The 18271-nt window shown below is 52.8% G+C and overlaps 1 protein-coding gene across 3 annotated transcripts in view; it reads right to left on the bottom strand.

The window, feature by feature from the left end:
* JPH1 (junctophilin 1) overlaps positions 1-4728 on the bottom strand; it is a 70689-nt gene extending 65961 nt beyond the window's left edge. For all 3 annotated transcript variants that reach the window (XM_016153690.2, XM_016153689.2, XM_016153691.2), the window contains exon 1: positions 4290-4728. In XM_016153690.2, the coding sequence (XP_016009176.2) occupies positions 4290-4668 (379 nt within the window). In that variant the 5' untranslated portion in view covers positions 4669-4728. The remainder of the gene's footprint in view (positions 1-4289) is intronic.
* Positions 4729-18271: the final 13543 nt, after the last annotated feature.

Here is an 18271-nt window from a genome sequence, read left to right as displayed (position 1 = left end):
CTCAAGCTGGAGTGTTCTGTGGTCTGTAGGTGTTTGATGACTTTACGGTAAATAGCTATGGTGGCTAAAAAGAACACACACACTATTTACCCTTAGAAAAACTGAGATAAGGAAGGGCAAAGGAAACCTTCTGTCCTTAACGTTATGGAATTCATCTCAGAGCAGAGATGTGTTGGACGGTATCCCTTGAAACTTTGATACCAGGTCACTTTTTCAATAAATGTTATGCTTTTTCAGGAACAGGATGATCTCGAATCTAAAGTATTTAGATTCCGTTTTTCTATTAATTAGTACAGACCTTTAAAAAACAATAACCTAGTGCAGATTTTTAAATAATCTTAGGAAGAAATGAATGTTTAAATTAGGGAACTTTAAATTTTCTACTCAAACTCAAGAACATTTTCTTTCAGTAGAGGCAAAATTTAAATTATAGCACCCACCTCGAAAAAGCTATGTGGAAACTTTAAGATGAAATTACTTCCATATTGTTCATAATGACTCATGGTATCATAGAAAATAAATCGTTAATAGTCTTTCTTGATCTCTTTTTAAGTTTCCGATTATATAGGTCTACCTTGCAGTCACTTTTTATTTTATATTGCCATCCAAAGATTTTCCTTATGTGGCATGCATTTAATTTTAAAATTCTGAGCAAAAATGCTAGTGGTTTTATATCATTGTGTTAACAAGGGCTGCACTTTAAAAGTTAAAACCATAATGGCTCCAAAATAAAAAGTTTTGACTAACTTCAAGACTATCTTCTCTTTCTGTTCATTCTGATCTATTTATGTCATATAAATAGACAATAATATCAGGGTGACAATGAGCTACTAAGTGGGTCTGGTACCAAGAATGTCATACTCTGGGTAGACGTGGCAGTCTTAACTTGACATCTAAGAACTTCTGAGGATGTGGGCGGTCCATAGCTTTCTCAAAAGGATAAACCCAAAAGGGAAAACAGCCATACAGAACATTTAAGAGTAAGAAGCTTCCTACTGAATATTAGCCATCTCCAATGCCACCAACTTAACAGGGAAAGAAACTGAATTAGAAAATTTTGACTCTGACTTTTCTTTTGCCTCTATAAACTTTAAATTCTAGGATAAAAATGACATGACCTGACTTACACATACTAAAACAAGCCACCTTATAATATTTTGTTTTAAATAAATATGCGATGCTAAAATTATATCCTTCCAACTTTTCTACATCATGACAAGTTAATTTTGCTAGAAGAATTTCCAAAGGTGCTGTTTGAATCAATAAATATTCATACTTTCAAATTGTAACCGATACTCTCCTAGTAAATGTTTAAACACAGAAGAAATTAACAGCTAGTTTCCTTAAATTGGTATCTCCCAACATCAGACTACTATTTGGAATTTCCAAATAAGTACTGCTTGAAAATGTAAGTGCTTTAAGGTAACAGCAATAATTAGAACGTTTAGGTCTCTGTTTAACAGTGACATGAGGAAGGCCCGACCAACAGCACTGACCCGTCCTATTCTGTTAAACCACACACGGTGTATGGAAGAATTTTATGGACTTGCTAGAAACCAACTGACAAACTGTTAGTCGTTCATCTGAAATTTAAAAGAGGTTTAGTCAACGACCCTAGGAAAAAAATGGCCTCTATTTCTTTATGAATCAGGTGGGTTCCAACTTCTCCCTGCCGCTCAAAGTTTTAATTAGTTCCTCTCGACTCCTTAAATAGAGATGCATATTTCACAAGTGCAAAAGTGATTTCTATGGGTTTTGTTTTAAATTCAGTTCTATGACTTTTCATCTGGGAGCTGATTTCATAGATACAGCCATTTTAACTAAATGATCTTGTAGTGGAAGGCGTCCAGTTCATAATGAATTCCAGTCAAATTTAGACTGCTCGATGCCAAACTTATGTTTGCATTCTATTGATGGGTTGTGCAAGTATGCATATAGTTAACCCAACAATGTGTCGTCCTAGACATTTCTGGTAGTTTTATGACAGGTGAAAAAAATGAAGTATGGTAGATCAGAATTTGCACAAAAAAATGCTGGGCATCGAAACCTGGATTCCATGAGTATGGTCCCAATTTATTAATATTCAGGGAGTTTCTATTTCAGTGCCATTTCACACACAAATCGCTAATCACGTGATACTTGATTTACTTCCTTCCTCTAATGTCACCACAAAATAGATGGAATAAGATTTTCCCTAAGTCTGACACAGTGCTAAACATATGGCGATGTAGAGGCAATAAAAAAAAAGAAAGAAAGAAAGAAAAAGTTAACTCTTAAGTATTAATAGGGAAAGTGATATAATGATCTACTTTCCTATTTGGGCCAAAACCTTTGTACAAAATAAGTTATAGCAATGTACTTCCACTTAGACTCCCATTTTCTGATTAAGGACTTCTTAGTTAAACAGAGTAACCAAGAGAGAAAGCAGGAAATCAACTAGCACAGAGTAAACATTCGATAGTAACTTTTAAGAGGTTTTCCTTCCTAATTGGTAACATGTTAGATTTTTTTGTTACAGAAAGAAAAACATAGTCCTATGATACCAAATTCAAAGTTAATTTTTTTTTTTTTAGTTTAACAGGAGGCAGATTATCTTGAACACTTATTTGAGCTTCTACAAAACATATAGACTATCTTCATTGTGATATATATATATATATACACACACACACATATGTATATGTATATATACATTACTAGGTATAATGAATACTGTAAACCAAGAGATTTTGTTTAATGAGTAGTAACTTTAAAAGAAGACTCATTTATTTTTAACCTTCTCAAATTGAAGAGAACTATCCGGAGCCTTCTTAAAGGTTATAAAATAATGGACACATTAAAAAAATAAATATTGCATTCTATTTTGGACATAGAATTTATATTCAGAGCTGGGGACTCCAATATAATCCAATCACAAGCTAATATATTGTTAGGGCTATCAAACAAGCTACCGTGGAAATCGGTACTCATAAATCGGCCTACGTAAAAGTATTTGAGAAAGTTTTTTTTCCTTCCCTTTACCCAAGGGAGCCATATCCTTTTATTTATACTGGAGGACTTGAAAAGATATCCTTTTTAGCATATCCTACCATTCCATTTTGCATTTGAAACATGGCCTCTGTTCTAAGTGAAGTGTGCAAATTATATATCTTTTTATATAAGCAACAGCATAACTGAGGTTGCACTGGGCTAGAGAAACTTTTAATTGGATCCCTTTAATATCTTCTAACTCGGAGCTGCATAATTCCGAAAGGCGACATCGTCTCCTACAATCCTTTTCAGTGAACTATGATTCTGTTTATCATCAGAAAATGAATTTTGCTGAAGCATAAGCCATCCATCCTTCTCGGCTTACTACGTAAGGAAATTCGCACAGGTTCTTGACACCTGTTTCAATAATGTATGCTTTTCCTAATTGAAAAAAAAAAAAGTCTGCTCTACTATATACACGATTTCTTTCGCAAATATTGTTAAATATTAAAATAAGGTGAGTTTTGCTCACAGCCAGCATTCCGTTTAGGTCGTACGCCTCAGTGCAAACCAGTGATTCAGCACTGTTATTCCCAGGAGTAAAGTGGCTGCTAACTTAACTATCCGGACTCTGCCTACCAATTGTATTTTTTAAACTCGCAGACTTCCCCCTTCATTTCTAAAATGTTTTCCTACTAATTTGTTCAACGATCTCCAGGTCAGCAAAGACTATCCTCCTTTCCATCAAAAAACTAAATGAAAACTGGGGAGACAAATCCACACCCTGCGGACCCCGCCTGCTTCGGGCGGCCCCTAGGATGATTCCAGGGCACCTCAAGTAAAGTTCGGCTCTCACACATCCTCAGTTACGGGGTTCTGGCGTCTATCTTTAGGCTATCAGAGGACCCGCCGAGAAATCCGACTCCACGTGAAACCAATCCGGGAGCGGTCGGCACCGACCGCCAGGCGCACACGCCCGGGGCGCTCGCGCTAGCTCCGCCGGAGAGGCGATTTCCAACCCGGCAGGGCGAGGGAGGGGTCAGGAACGTAATGTGACGGGCTCAAGTGACAGCGCCCTCGCTCCGGACCAACCCTCGCGGGCGGCGCCCCCTCCCGGTGGCCGCGTGGCCCTGGCGCCGGCCAGGTGCGTTCACGCCTGGCTCCCCGGGCCGTGGACACGGCGCCCGCTCCCCGGGGCGGGTGGGATGCGCCCCCCGGGGGAGGGCGGGAGGCCGCGCCGGGTGTTTCGGCGGGTCCCCGGCCGCGTGCGCCGCGCGTCCTGCCCGCAGCCCGCGCCGAGCCCCCGCGGCGCCGCTCACCTCCGTCCCCGTAGGTCTCCACGCCGTACCCGTCCTGCAGCCCGTTGCTCCAGGTCCCCTCGTAGCGCGCGGGCGCGCACAGGCTCTGCCGGACCCCGTAGCGCCCCTTGAAACCGTGCGACCACTCCCCCCGGTACACCCACTTGCCCTTCGTCTCCACCCCCAGCCCGTGCCGCTTGCCCTGCGCCCAGTAGCCCTGGTAGGTGTTGCCGCTGGGCCAGGTGTAGCCTCCGACCACCTCGAAGCCGTGCGACCAGGAGCCCGAGTACTCGCCCTGGCCCTTGGGCCCCGTGCAGATGCCGTGGCCGTGCGCCTTGCCCTCCTCCCAGCCGCCGCAGTACGTGCCGCCATCGTCGAAGTCGAACCTTCCGCCCGTCATTCGGGGGGCAGCCCCGGCGCGCTCGCCGCGGGGGCGCGGGCGCGGGCAGAGCTGGGCGCGGCGGGGCGCGGCGCGGGGCTGGGGGCCCGGCGGGCGAGCGCACGACAGCGCCCCGGGCAGCTCGCGCCGCCGCTCGGCTCCAGTCCGACGCCGCCCCCGGCGCTCCCGGTGCCGCCGCCGCCTCCGGCCCCGGCTCCTTCTCCGCCGCCGCCGCCCCGGCCAGCGCCGCGCGCGAGAGGACAGCCCCGGCTCCCGAGCGGACCTTCAGCTGCGCCCGCTCGCCCACGTGAGCCGGGCGCCGCCCCGCGCCCGCCCCTGTCCCCTCCCCGGGCGCCGAGGCCCGGCCCCCAGCGCCGGGGCCGCGGCGCCGCGGGGCGGGCGAGTGTCCCCAGGGCCGCGCGACAGTCCCCACCTGGCGACCAGGGCGCGGCTGCTGCTCGCGCGGGGGCCGCTCGCGGGCGGCGCAGCCTCCGCGGCCACAGCGTGCGGTGTACCCGGGGGCTTCCGCGCCTCTAAGTGCGGCCAGGTGCGCGTAAGAGGAAACTCCTGCGTGTGCGCCGCCCGCCAGGGGCTTGCGATTGTGTGTTCTCGCCATGCCGCGTGCCCCGCTGCATCTGCCGTGCTCAGCTGTCGTCATGATCGCTAACCCCAGATACAGCTGTGCCTGTGATGTGAGTCCGCGGCAGCCCAATGCCGCCGAGCAGGGTGTTCTTGGGCACCTACCCGATTCAAAGCGCACGTGTTTGCACTGATTTAGCGAAGGTGCAGGGGGAGGGGGACAGCAAGGCAGTTCCCAAAAGCACAGGCTCGAGGGGCTGGTTTTTAACAATTTATAACAATGTAAAGAACGTTCTTCACCTGCCTTCGGAGGGGTTTAGGCCTTCGCCTTGTACGCCGCAGCCCACTCACGTCATGCCCCATTTGTCCTTAGAAATTCCTGCGCCCGGAGCCGCGGACCCAGCCAGCAGACGGCGGGATCTGTGTCTATTGTGTAAGTGTCTGGAATGCACACCTGGTACCTCTCCACTGGTATGCACAGTTTAAGAAAGTCAACAGAAGCTTTCAAGGAGGAATATGCTAAGTAAAACACTGCTCGAAACTTACGAAGAGTCTGTGACCTACAAAACCGAGGACAGGTGTCAGCTGATCGCCTTTCCAGCGACAACACTGCTTTGCTGAATTCGCTTCGGACAACACTCTTAAACTTTTAAACCTTGGTTTCACCATGTTCCACACGAGAGTGACAAGAGTTGCCATTTTCTTTCTGTGTTAGATAATAACTGAGTAAATTGTGAGTGCAAAGCCAGGATTTAGAGGTTTGGTAACAGGCAAGCTGACTCGGTCAGTGTCGTCTCCGCTGAAAGCAGGCTTTGGTCTCTACCTCGCCCTCAAAATGCCCATAGGAGACACTTCTCTGTGGTTCCCAGCCCCGGGGTCTTGGGTAGCTGCTCAAGGACACGCTTCCCCGAGCCTGCGTGGTACCCCTCAGGCGAAGAGGCTTTTGGATGACTGAGCGAGGGCCAGAGGCTGCCAAACGTTCCCTCGCTAGGTATTTGATAATCAGATAAAAATACGAGGACAGGTGTTAGGGAAGGCAGCAGGCAAAAGTGGACTAAACTGCACAGAAGAGGAACTGGAATTGACCTTGAGCGCCTCCCTCTCAGGACTAGAGCTGGCCTTTCCTGCTTATCTGGCTGAAATGCTGAAAGAAAGATCTCAGCTCACACAGAACCGAATTGCCGAGGAGAATCAGAAACCCTCATCCGTGGCGCTGCCTGCAGAACTGCCAGGAACAGTGCCTACCCTGGTGGCCTGAAATAATTAGGCATCTTGCTCAGCATCTCGGCCTGGACTGGGGATTGATTCAGGCCACCGGGAAAACGAGGGCCCCGGACTTTGCAGCTGAACCCTAACTGCATGTAAGTGATAGGGGTCACACCAGGATCCTGAGCCGCAAGCGATCAATTTGGGGGTCCTGTTTCAGAGGAGAGACTGCCTGGTCACTCAAGCCCATGTTGTTTTATTTTTTCTTTTTCTCTTTTAAAACCAGCTTTCTTCACAGAATGTCCTTTGTCCCTTTACTTTTAAACAATTTTTTTTTTTGGACCTATCCACATGCGTTGGATCCACATAGGAACATTTAAGGACTAAGTTTCTGTTTGTAAGCGTGGTGGGAACATTTAATGATTTTTACTTTTCTTAATTTGCACTTGTGCGAATGATGGATTTTCTGGAATAGACAGCATGGCACACGTTTCTGGCTTCTGTACAAGATGTCTGGTCCATCTGCGGTGGACGGACACAGGATCGTGGTGCACACACATCCGGGTTAGACATGAAGATTTAGGGAAGATAAACGATATGGCCGTTTATCTCTTAATGTCCTTCCTGTTGCTATCCATAATAATGTCTCCCTCTGAAGGAGACTTCATTAAAAGTGCATATCCATCACCAGCTATCTGCTATTAAATTTTAAGTACTCTTCATCCTAACCCAACTCTCTGCCATCGACTCTCTGCCTGGGAGAAAATCAGTGCTGAATATTTGGTACAGAACAGTTTTTTGGCTAAGTAACAACGCAAGCCATGCTCCCATTTCCCTGCTCCCCGGGTAACTTCCAGGTGCCTGCGACGGTCCCCAGCTGCGCTGATGCATTCGTTGGCTGGGAAGGAGAACCAGGAAGAGGAAGAGGTGCCGAGAACGCGGAGGGGGATAGCGTGGCATTGACCAGTCAGGGTTAGCAATGTCCTTATTTTCCCTCTCACTCTTAACCTTTGCCCTGGATAAGGGGGAGTTGAATTTAGCTTTAAGAAGGGATTAGTAAGAAGAGAATGTGAATGTCGGTTTGGCAGGTGGGGTGGGGGAGGCCATGAAAGGCCAGGGCCCAACTGCCACTCCAGCAGCTTGCTTTCCTCCTTCAAACCCAGCTATTGGAGGTTGCCATTGTAGAAAACTTGGTAACTAAAGGTGAGCCATTTTGCGTGTGAGTGTCTGGTAACAACGTGTTGGTAATGATGTTTTGCTCAGCATTTAATCTTTTTTTTTTTTTTTAAATGAGGGTGTGTTTAAAATTTTATTAATGACTTCATTTTATTTACATATTAGAATTACTGAGGATTTTTAAGAAAAAATTTGCAAGTGACAAAAAGCTAATCTGCAAGTGTTTATTGTCTAAAGGATGTGATCCAGAAGTGTAAATAAAAAAGTGCATAAAATTAAAATTACTTGGCTTATGTCAAAATGAGTATTACCAGCACCTTTGCGATAAAGTGTTCAAAAAAATTTAAGAAATTTGTCTACAATATATACACAGATTAAGAAACGTGGCCATAAGCTTTGCAGACAACATGAAATCACAAGGGAATTTCAAAATGAATGATTTTCAACACTTTGAAGGCAATCCCTGTGTGCCTGATTCTATACTAGGTTCTTCCATGCATGGATTCACCGCAATCTCATACCCCGTATCTGTCAACTTAGTACTACTGTTATAACCATTTCACAGCAGAAGAAAAATAAGGTGTAGGACATTTATGTGCCCAAGGTCATTCAAGGCGGAAATGGTTGAGTAAGGATTCAAGCCCAGGTCCGCCTGGCTCCAGGCCCTTCTCTTTGTTACTGCTCTGTATTGGGGCCAGAGTGAGCGCTTGGCACTGGGGAGGCACGCAGACTGGGGGGTGGGGGTGGGGGGGAGGGAAACAGCAAGGTGGGGGGGGGGGCAAAGATGACTTTTATTTCTTATATTACAGAATGGCTGCCCGGATGAATGGTAATGCTACTGTCTAGACTTAAAGAAATGGAGGAAAAAGTAAATTACAGCGGTTGGGAAGATGGTTCATCTGGGAGGAGCATCCACAAATCTATCCCAGAGGAGATGTGTGCTGGGCATTTAGGCAATGCAGGTCAAGAACTAAAAATTAGTTGATGAGTACAGGCATGCCCCAGCGAAACTGCCGGTTTGGTTCCAGACCACTGCAAGCAAGTGAACGTCACAGTAAAGTGGCATGTAATCTTTTTTGCTGGCGGAGGGTCTTGCCTTCAAGGCCTTAAATTTGTAAGATACACAACATCCACGAAGCGCAATAAAGCAAGGCAGGCCTGTGAATCCTCCATTAGCATCTCCCTCCGGGGCTTGCGCCATTCACGCAAGCCACGGGGGTCGATCTTGTCACCGCCTCCTAAGGTCGTTCCCCTGTGTCCAGCCGGGACGAAAGGTTCATCTACTCTTCCCGCAGCTGCTGTCACCGGCCACCGCCCCGGCAGCTTCGTCCGGGCCCCGCCGCCTTTCTCAGACACAGCCTGGCCCTTCCTGTGACCCCGAAGCAAACCGTCTCCGAAAACTGGACCTGCGTGGTCCCACTCTTTGACGTCTCTCGCATCCTTCCCACTCGCCGGGCAAACCCTCGACGCGTGTCGTGTCGAGGTCCCTGCTCCCCCGATGCCCTCCCTGTGTCCCCGGCCCCGCCCCCTCTGCTGTGCGTCTTTTCTCCCACACCGTCCTCGCCCTGGCGGCCTCCTCGGGCGCTTGCCCACCCAGGCCCCAATCCCAAGCCCCTGTCACTCATCCCCCGCTCCTACGAAGCCCCTTCTGGAGAAAACGGCATCATTTACCAGTTGCCAATGCCAACCGTGCTGGCGAACCTCGGGCTCAGCCCTCCACAGAGCACCACAGATCTCTGCGCAGGTGACGCCAGGTGCCTGAGACTGTCCCCAAGCTCCTCACGGCGCCCGCTCTTCCCTGCCGAGCAGAAGCCTTGTCTTCCTCACAGAGCTAACACGTGGCAACGCCTGCCTCTCTTTCCTCTCCCAAGCTAACACCTGTTCTCATTCTCCTCTGTCACCTCGCCCCTCTCGACCCAGAGGAAAAGGTCTCCACATTCTGGGCCAGTTCCTGTCTCTTTTGAATATGCTGTAATTTCGTTCCTTCCGTCTGTCAAATGTGCTCATGCGTCCTCCAGGTGAGAACAGCCCTAATTCCTGGAGCCGCTTGCACCTCGGGAAGTCCGCTGTGTCTGTTACACGGCACGCCTCCCGCAGAGGGCACGTCGCCTGCGAGTCGGCACCGCCTGCCGTTCGTGTGCCACCGGATCTGGGGGTCTGTCCTCACCAGTCTAGCGGGGGATCACGGCAGACTGTTGGGCTTTGTGGCTGAAGTGGAAGGGGCCATCCTTCCAGAGACACCTCCAGAGGGAAGGAGTGAGGGGGCCCCACGTCTGAGGCAGAGGAGAGGGAAAGGGGGTCCCTGGAAGCTGAGGGGAGGAGACGACGAGCTTGTCTCCCTCACGCTGCACTGGAAACCGGTGTGCCTTCCTCTCGAGCTAGGAGAACGCCGAGGCAGCTCGGTCTTCGGAAACGCGCACACGGGGGTGGCAAAGGGCCGCGACGGCACATGCGAGAGTTGGTCCTAAGGTGTTAAACGTTGTGGAGGTGGAGGAGGTCGGTCGCCTTTTCCTGCAGAGCTGAGTGAAGAAGGGAGCGGGCCCACCACGCAGCCGAAGGGGAGAGAGACGAAGTCATCAGCAGGCAGCAAACGACGCAAGTCCTGGCCGGGGAAGGAACGGTCCCCGAGCCATGGGCGGGGTTTGGAAGGACAGCCAGTGCGAGCGGAGGCCAGGCCGACGGGGATGCTTCACGGGGCCCAGCGCTGCGGCGGGGGCGCGGCCGTCGCCTCCACCCGCACGGCCCAGCGCCCTCGCGGGGTTCTGTGGACCCCGATGTCGCCCCCAGTGAGCCGTGACTCCCTCGGCTTTCCCGCGCAGGCTCCAGCACCTTGGTCTTCACTGGCGCTTCACGTTTAACTTTCGCGTGGCCAACACGTTTCACAGCCTGCTGAGAAGTTGGGGCACCCGCTGGGTGGGGGGGGGGTCTGCTCAGGGGCAGGGGCCGCCCTGGGCCCTCGGCCTCCAGCTGCTGTACGTCCGGCCCGGCTGCAGCGTGGACATCGAGGCCACACTCACCCAGAGCCCGCTCTGCGAAGTCAGAGGCAAACGGCCTGCAACGCGGCCACCTGCAACGCGGCGGGGCCCCGGAGCACCTGGGAGGCCTCTCGGACGGTGGAGGCCACACGCACCGCACCTGGAAACCGCCCCGGCCTGTCTGCGGGGTGGCGTGGGGGGGGGGGAGCTGCAGCTCTGAGCGGCTTCGGGGCGGGAGCAGGTTCTGCCGGAGGCCCCCGCGGTGTCGCCGGCAGCCCTGACTCTTGGGCCACGTGATCGGGCCGGTCCTTTGGGGTTGGCATGTGACGTCAGCGCTGAGAAAAGATACACTATGAAAATCCCGGCGAGCCCCAGCGGAAGGATCGCAATGCGGGCCCACGGGGATCCGAAGCAAGGCCATGATCTTCTGCAAAAGAGAATTCTACGGCTTTTGAGAAGCAGTTCCTGGTAAGTTAATTGACCTTGACAGAAGAGGACTGCTTGCTTGGCCATGGGACACCAAGTGACCATCCATCTAGGATTTCCCATTACGAGCTGGGTCTCACTGAACCTGCTGAGACGGCCCCAGCCAGAGGCAGTCGCTGTGGGAGGAGCACGGCCGGTCCAGGACCAGGGGGCACGAGAGCCGCTCGCCCGGCCCCCCCCCCCCGCCCCCGAGCTGCCCGACGCCCCTCCCCCAGCCCTCTCCGGTGGGAAGACGGGGTTCCACGCACCCAGCGGGAGGCGGAAGGGACGCCCCCCCCACCCCCAAGGCCTGCAGGCCGACGGGGTCAGTCCGCGCACCACGCTGAACGTGACTGCAGGCTGCACCGCAGCCGCGGGCCGGAGTGGCGGGGGGCGGGCAGACGGGGCCGCCTTTCCACGGGACAGAGCTGTGCGTGGCGGGCCTGGTCCTTCGCTCGGTGTGAACGGAATGGCGGCTGGTGGTGGGAGCATACGCGGATGTCCAGGCGACGTGCAGCAGCCTGGCCTTCCGGTCAGAGGCCTGGGGGAACGGGCTGGAAGACCAGAGGTGGCGAGGTCCAGGGTGCGGGCCTGTCCAGGCGCACGCGGGAATGGGAGCCTCATGCAAAGGGGTCTGCGCTGCACGCCGCGGCCTCTGCGCACGAGGCACCGAAGCCAGGCAGACAGCCGGCCTCGGCCAGGGGGTGCCGCCGCCCTTCCCCATCGGCGCCCCCGCCCCCGCCCCCCACCCGGAACAAGGACACACGAGCCTAGGGGCCGCGGTGACAGGACGAACAGAGGCTATGCACGGGCCCCTCTCCCCAGCTGCCGGCAACAGCCCGTCCTTCGAGAGCGCCAAGCACCCACCTGGTGGCGAGCTGACTATGTGTTGGGCCCCCTCCAGCTTCGAGTAGCCAGCGTCCTCTCTGGGTGTGGGGTTTGCCTTTTCTGCCCACAGACCCTCAGCCTGTGTCACCACTGTCCGTGAGCTTATGGAGTGACGGATTCACATGATGGGAACATCCCACCAGGGGACACATTTCACAGAGGAGGAGGAGCCAAAGCGACCCTGACATGGGCTCCGCTGGGCTCCCTGCATGCTGCGTCTCTCCGTCCCTCTGTCATCCACGAGGGGCCCGCCTCGAAGAACGGTGGCCTCATGGGCCCCTGAGGGCGCAGGGGACGGGAGAGGCATCCTCAGGACGCAGCATGCTCACTAAGCCAGACTTCTTTGTAACCCTCCGGCGACTCTCCTCTACGTCTAGACCTGGCCTGGCCTCTGCTGCTTGGAGGCTCTGACCTGACACAGCCAGTGATTTCCAAAAAATAAACACACACACATACATTCTCATGCTCTCTTTCTCTCATTCATATTCTCTCTCTCTCTCTCTCTCTCTCTCTCTCTCTCTCTCTCTCCCTCTCTCTCTCTCTCTCTCACACACACACACACACACACACTTACATTTACAGGTAGGACTTGGTCAAAGGGAGATGAAAGGCTGATTCAGATCTTAATCAGACTGAATTGGAATTCAGATTTCATCGTTCTTAAGAATGAGAATGATGTGTACTGTGTACTGATGCGCAAAAACCGTCAAGACCTAACGGCTGGGAAAAAGCGAGGTGCGGAAGAGTGTCTGCAACGTGCTGTTTTTGTGCGTATGTAAAAACCTGCGAAGATACAAAGAAAAATGAAGGGGCGGGATGGCAATGCTCACGGAAGAGCATTTTGTTTTTATTTAAACCTCGACACTGTAATACCTGTTAATGAAATCGAAATGTCAATCTCCAGCATCTTAGCATGTTATTATTTTGAACATCAATACTTTACATGTGGTTGAATAGAACTAACTGCCTATTGGCATATGATTCGGTAACATGGGTACAGCAGCGAGGGCACCTGAAGGGTTTTAGGACCCTCAAAGAACTCGTGTCTCAGATGGGAAAGGATTCTCGAGGCAACCCAGACGGCGTGAGTGATTTCTGACTCACCAACCAATTGGCTGGTGAGTTATTCACTCCACTACCATTCATCGACTGTCTGCCTGACTGTGACAGAGTGAACATGTAACACCCTCCCTCTAGGTACTGGTGTGCCTGCCCTGCCGTGTTTGCCGGTCTGAAAAGTTCTGCAGCTTCTAGAAGGAAGTAGGTGCCATCATTTCCTTCTTCACCATTTCAGCATAGGCTCCGTTAAGCCTTGTTTCCACACCTCAGATCCATACGGAATCTTCCTTCAGGACAGACGCTTCACCAAAGTGCAGGTGAGAACCCCTTCCTGTTTTCAAAAGACGCTCGTCCCGGCTCCACACACCCTTAGCAACGTGTCTGAGACAAGCCCCAGGACGTGCGTGCTGAGCACGTCCTCAGTGATCCTGAGGTATTTCTCTGACAGAGAACCATTTCTCTAGGGCGATTTCCAAAACTCCCCTAATGACAGTCACCGGGCACTTGTTAACTATACACTTGTCCAGGTCACGCTCCCTGGTGGATTCTGAGTCACTCGATCTGAGTCGGGGTTCAGGAACCTTCTTTTTAATAACTACTCTGAGTGTTCTTCAGGGGAATATTATTGAAGGTAACCCCAAGAGTCCATAAACTGATCAAATAAATTCAAAGTTGCTTGATAGACATGATCCTAATACGAGTTCATTTTCGTCGCCTGGATTTTCTCTCAAAGAGCTTTGAAAATTATAAATAATATCCTCCTCATCATTATAAAAGCAAAGTTCACAACTGCCATGGCAGAGCATGCCTCCTGGAGATGAGGGTGCAGTAGACGGTGAGTACTTACAAAATAAAGCAAACCCTTAATGGGGTGGCCTTGCAATCCAGACCGTAACAAAAATCTGGTAACTCTAGGCAAGCGGGCGGATGTGTGAGGTCTCCGTGCCCTGCCCGACATCCCCTGCCCGACATCCGGGATCGCTGGCCTTCAAAGGCCTGTCGCCTTCGCCCATCTTGCAGAAGCAGCAGGGCTCGGGGCCTGGGCTCAGCCGGGAGGAGCTGGGGGCCAGCAGACGGCAAAGTCCCCCAGCCCCGGCTCCCGAGGTCGCCCGCTAGTTTAGAGTTGTAGTTCTGATCCTGCTGGCAAGTTTCATGTGACGGTGGACGGGCTGGGCACGGCAGCAGCTGGGCACACTGGCCGGCCCCCTGCTCCTGGGTACGGGTGTCCGGAGCAGCTGTTTTCTGTCTGTCACTCCCAGGGGATGAGAGCTAATTAGGAGGGGCTTGGGCTTGAGCAGGAAGGGACGGTGTCCAAACGATCCTGGGGCCACCTCCTCCGTATTAAAAAATATTAATGTCTGTCGGATGAAAAAAATAAGTATTTCCTTTCCATTATTTTGAGCAAATGGTTTCTTGCCTGCTGAATCACGTATATCTTCAGAGCTATCCTGTCCAATAGTAACTGAATTTTGCGAAAAAATCCGTAGCCTGTGTAGGCGCTTTTGTACTGATGACAGTGTGTGTTTTGTCTTTGATTAGTGTCTCTGGGGGCAGGAAACAAGGACTGTTTCAGTTTGTGACTCTCTGTCATCTCAAAGGCCACATGGTACTTCCCCTCAAAATTCATCGTTCTTTTGGATCGTTCCGTGTTAATGTCATCCAGTAAATAAAAGACTAAAATGTTAGAAAAAGTCTCCCCCCCCCCCCTTACAGCTACTTTAGTTATGTGACTGTAACCTTCGAGGTTCCCTGTTTTTCATTCGCTATGGATGTAGCGGATGCCTTCTAAGTGCACGGCCTCTGATGGCTGTGAAGTCCTTAGCCACCTGGCCTCATGAAACGTGCAGCCCACTGGGTTGGGGGATAGGTAAGAAATCAATATGTTATTAAAAATTGCTCTGCTATAGAAGAAAAAGTAGTGCTATAAAAATAATACTAAGGGACACTTTCATATAGATCGCAGGGTCAGGAAAGGCCTGTCCGTCCATCCATCCATCCATCCATCCACCCACCCACCATTACAATGGATGCTTCTCTAACAAACTGATGTTTGAGCTAATCCCTGAGGGACGAGGAGGAGATAGCCTGGGAAGTAAGTAGGAGATCAGCTGGAGAAGAGGAAGCAGCTCTGAGGCGGAAGAGAGCTTTGGACGAAGAAGGGATGAAAACAGGCCGGTGTGCCCAGGCTCGCTGGCGAGGCTGAGGATCTCGGTGAGAGATGGTGTGTGGGTGGGTGGGGGTGGGGGCAGGGGGGGTGAGGGGCGCGGGGAGGCACAGGGCCTGCCCGTGATTTTACCCAAGAGCTCGGTAAGAAATGACGCCTGGACTGTTTAGTCACTTGCTCCACAGAGGGGCAGTTTTGCAAAGGAAGTATGAGAAGGGCACCACACGCCAGGCTCTCCCTGCCGATTGTCACAGGTGCCCCGAAGCAAGGTACGACCTCCCTTCTGCCACAGGACAGTGTCTAACTTGAGAAAGGCACCCATGGCTTTCGAAGAAAAACAAAAACTTATCCAGACCTCTCTCCCATGGTGGTTTAAATAATTTTGACTTAATTTAAATATCCAATCGTTGTATATGTGCAGTTAAATATGTAAACTATAACATTAGGTATATCTCGGGTGTAAGGAGAGGCCAACTTGGGCATGGTCACAAGTGCCCATGGTTCCTGCTGATGGGACTTAGGACAGACGAGATGAGGTCTCTGTCTCTCTGGCCACGTGGCTGAAAAAGGCATACAGCACCGTCAGCCTCCTGAGCCAGGCTCACAGACCGATCCACTGGATTGTGGGAAGAAAATATTCGGGGCCTTATAAGCTGACCCGTGCCCCCAGCCCATAGGGAACAGCTAAAAGACAGGTGCGTTTCCTTACAAGGCAGAAAATGATGCAGTCTGCAATTGTGAGTTAATGTCTATAAAATGTCGACTGAAGTTAACGTTTACTGTTCCAAAGCGTCTCAGGTCTTCCCATCCGTCGGTGAGGCCCGTTACTTCAAGGTAAGGGGCAGGCAAGGTACAAAGAAGTAACCTTGAAACTTCCAACTTGACAGCAAGTTTTAACTGTAGAAGAAGTGATGTACAGGAGATCAAGGCTAAGAAGATTTGGGCTTTGCTGCAGGGAAAAAGGATTTGTGGGGTTCTCAAAAGCCATCAGTTGCAGAGTCGCACACAGGAGTTTTGCTGTGAGCCAGATTAGAGAGGGTGTAGGGTATGCCATCGGAGCCGCTGGGGGAAGCTGAGCGGGGGACAGGAATTCCCAGATGGACCGAGACTCTGAGGGCAGAAGTGTCCCACGTCACATTTCCCTCCTGGACACGCGGGGTGAGGGGCGGCGGCGGCCTCATCGGATAGTCAGAGTGGACTCGGGACAGCTGTGTTAGGACAGAGGGACCCGTGTGGGCCTGTGGACAGGTGGGGCCCGAGGCGGCGGGCACTGACGCCGTCCCAGGCCGAGGGACCGGCGCGGTGAGGGGACACAGCCGGACCCCTCTGGACCGTCTTCCGGCCCCAGAGCCGGCTGTGCGACCGGCTTCTGCACAGCCACGTGGCGCTTCTAACTCCTCCCTCCGCTCGGCCCGGCTCCCCCGCTTCCCTTCAGGTGTCGTTCTGGAGAACGTGTGCCGATAAAATTCGCCGTGGGCGAATCTCAAAGTCTGTCCCCTGCGGAATGCGAGCTAGGACAGGCTTCCTAGATCTCCCTGGCCGTGGGGCTGGAGGTTGGAGCGTGGACGGAACCTGAGACGGGAGCTCGCCCGATCTGGACGGGGACTCTGCGCTGGCGCGCGGCCGTGCGCTGTGGCGTGGCGAGGGGGAGGCTTGGGTGGATGTCACAGAGGCGAGGACGGAACCGCGGCCGGGTTTCAGCGGGTCGGTTAGAGCCAAGATTGAGTCAGCACTGGTGGGGGCGGGGCGGGCGGCCGCCTGCTGACCTTGCCTGACCATGCTGGAAGACTGGCCACAGGTGACCTCAGATATGAAGTCTTCAGCATATGCAGAAAGGCCAGAGGTCCGGTCCCAAAGACCCAGCTGCACGAGGCACCTCGGGGCGGCCGGCGGGGCCCAGAGGCAGCTGGGCGACCCCGATGTCCCTCTTCTGAGGGCAGATGACGCGCCAGCCCGCCGGAAACCCAGGTCGTGCTCCAGCCTTCCTCTCGCCGCCAGAGGCGGGGGGAAGGGGCACCGCACGTTTGCCCGGAGGAACTCGTGTGGCATCGGACGTGGCTGAGTTGCCACGAAAAGGACAAAAGCAAGAGTTTTTCCACCATCGGTGGGAACGGGTGTGGAAATATGCAGCTGAAAAGAGGGCGGAAGGGCACGGGCACGCATCAGGGCAGAGGAAGTCATTCACGTGACGTCGCTCTCTTAGCACAAAGGGCCGGGCCTTGTGCGAAGCGCCCTTATTTGAGTAGTTTTGCAGCTCATGGTCTGGGCAGGTGAACTCTAGCCACGCTGCCAGCTGCTAGTGCACTTTCAACATTGCTCTGCTCCCCGAAAAGGCACTTCCCCAGCGGGGGCCCAGAAACGCCGCATCTGGAGCTCCCCCCCTGGGCCACGCCCCCCCGAGGGCGAAGTGGCCAGGCGGGCTGAGGGTGAGCCCCGAGGGGCCCGGAGGCAACGTGCTGGCGCGAGGCCCAGTTCCGTGCCGTCCCCCTTCACCCATTCACAGTCTTTTTGCCTGTGTTTACGTGAGTTTAATTCTTAGGACAACTCTGTGAGGAGGGCACGACCGTCGCCCTGATTTTGGAGAGGACGTGGAGGCTCACAGAGGTCCCAGGCCGGCCAGGGCCGAGCTGGGATTCAAGGCCCAGTGGGCCCCAGGATGGTGCACACTGGCCCTGCCCAACCCCCCCGCCCCGCCCCGCTTCTGTGTAGGGCACAGACTGGACTGCGTCAGGGCACATGAAATCTGAAGAGTCATTTCAGCCGAGTCAGAGCTGTAAGTATTGCCAAGCGCAGGTGATCAGCCAGGTGAGGGCGGAGGGCGAGCAGGAGGGACCGGGCGCTATGGGGGAGGCCGGCGACTAGCAGGGCTCAGCGGGAAAGTCGGGCTCGCCCCCGTCTGGTGCACCGAGCGACGCACGGGCGATCGGTTATTTATGTGTCTGGGGTCTCCAGGAGCTGTCACCCGTGCCCTGTGCCATTGTACCCTTAACAGGACTTTCCGCGGCTTGTCACTGAGCCCCTCTCACGTCACGAAGGAGGAGTGTCTCTGTGAGCGGAGGGGCTGAGGCCGGGCAGGAGCCGCCCCGTGTCCCGGGGACACGTGCACGCTCCC

This window comes from Rousettus aegyptiacus, unplaced genomic scaffold, assembly GCF_014176215.1.
Source record: "Rousettus aegyptiacus isolate mRouAeg1 unplaced genomic scaffold, mRouAeg1.p scaffold_m13_p_15, whole genome shotgun sequence".
Lineage (NCBI taxonomy): Eukaryota > Metazoa > Chordata > Mammalia > Chiroptera > Pteropodidae > Rousettus > Rousettus aegyptiacus.
This window is presented reverse-complemented; position numbering and strand designations above follow the sequence as displayed.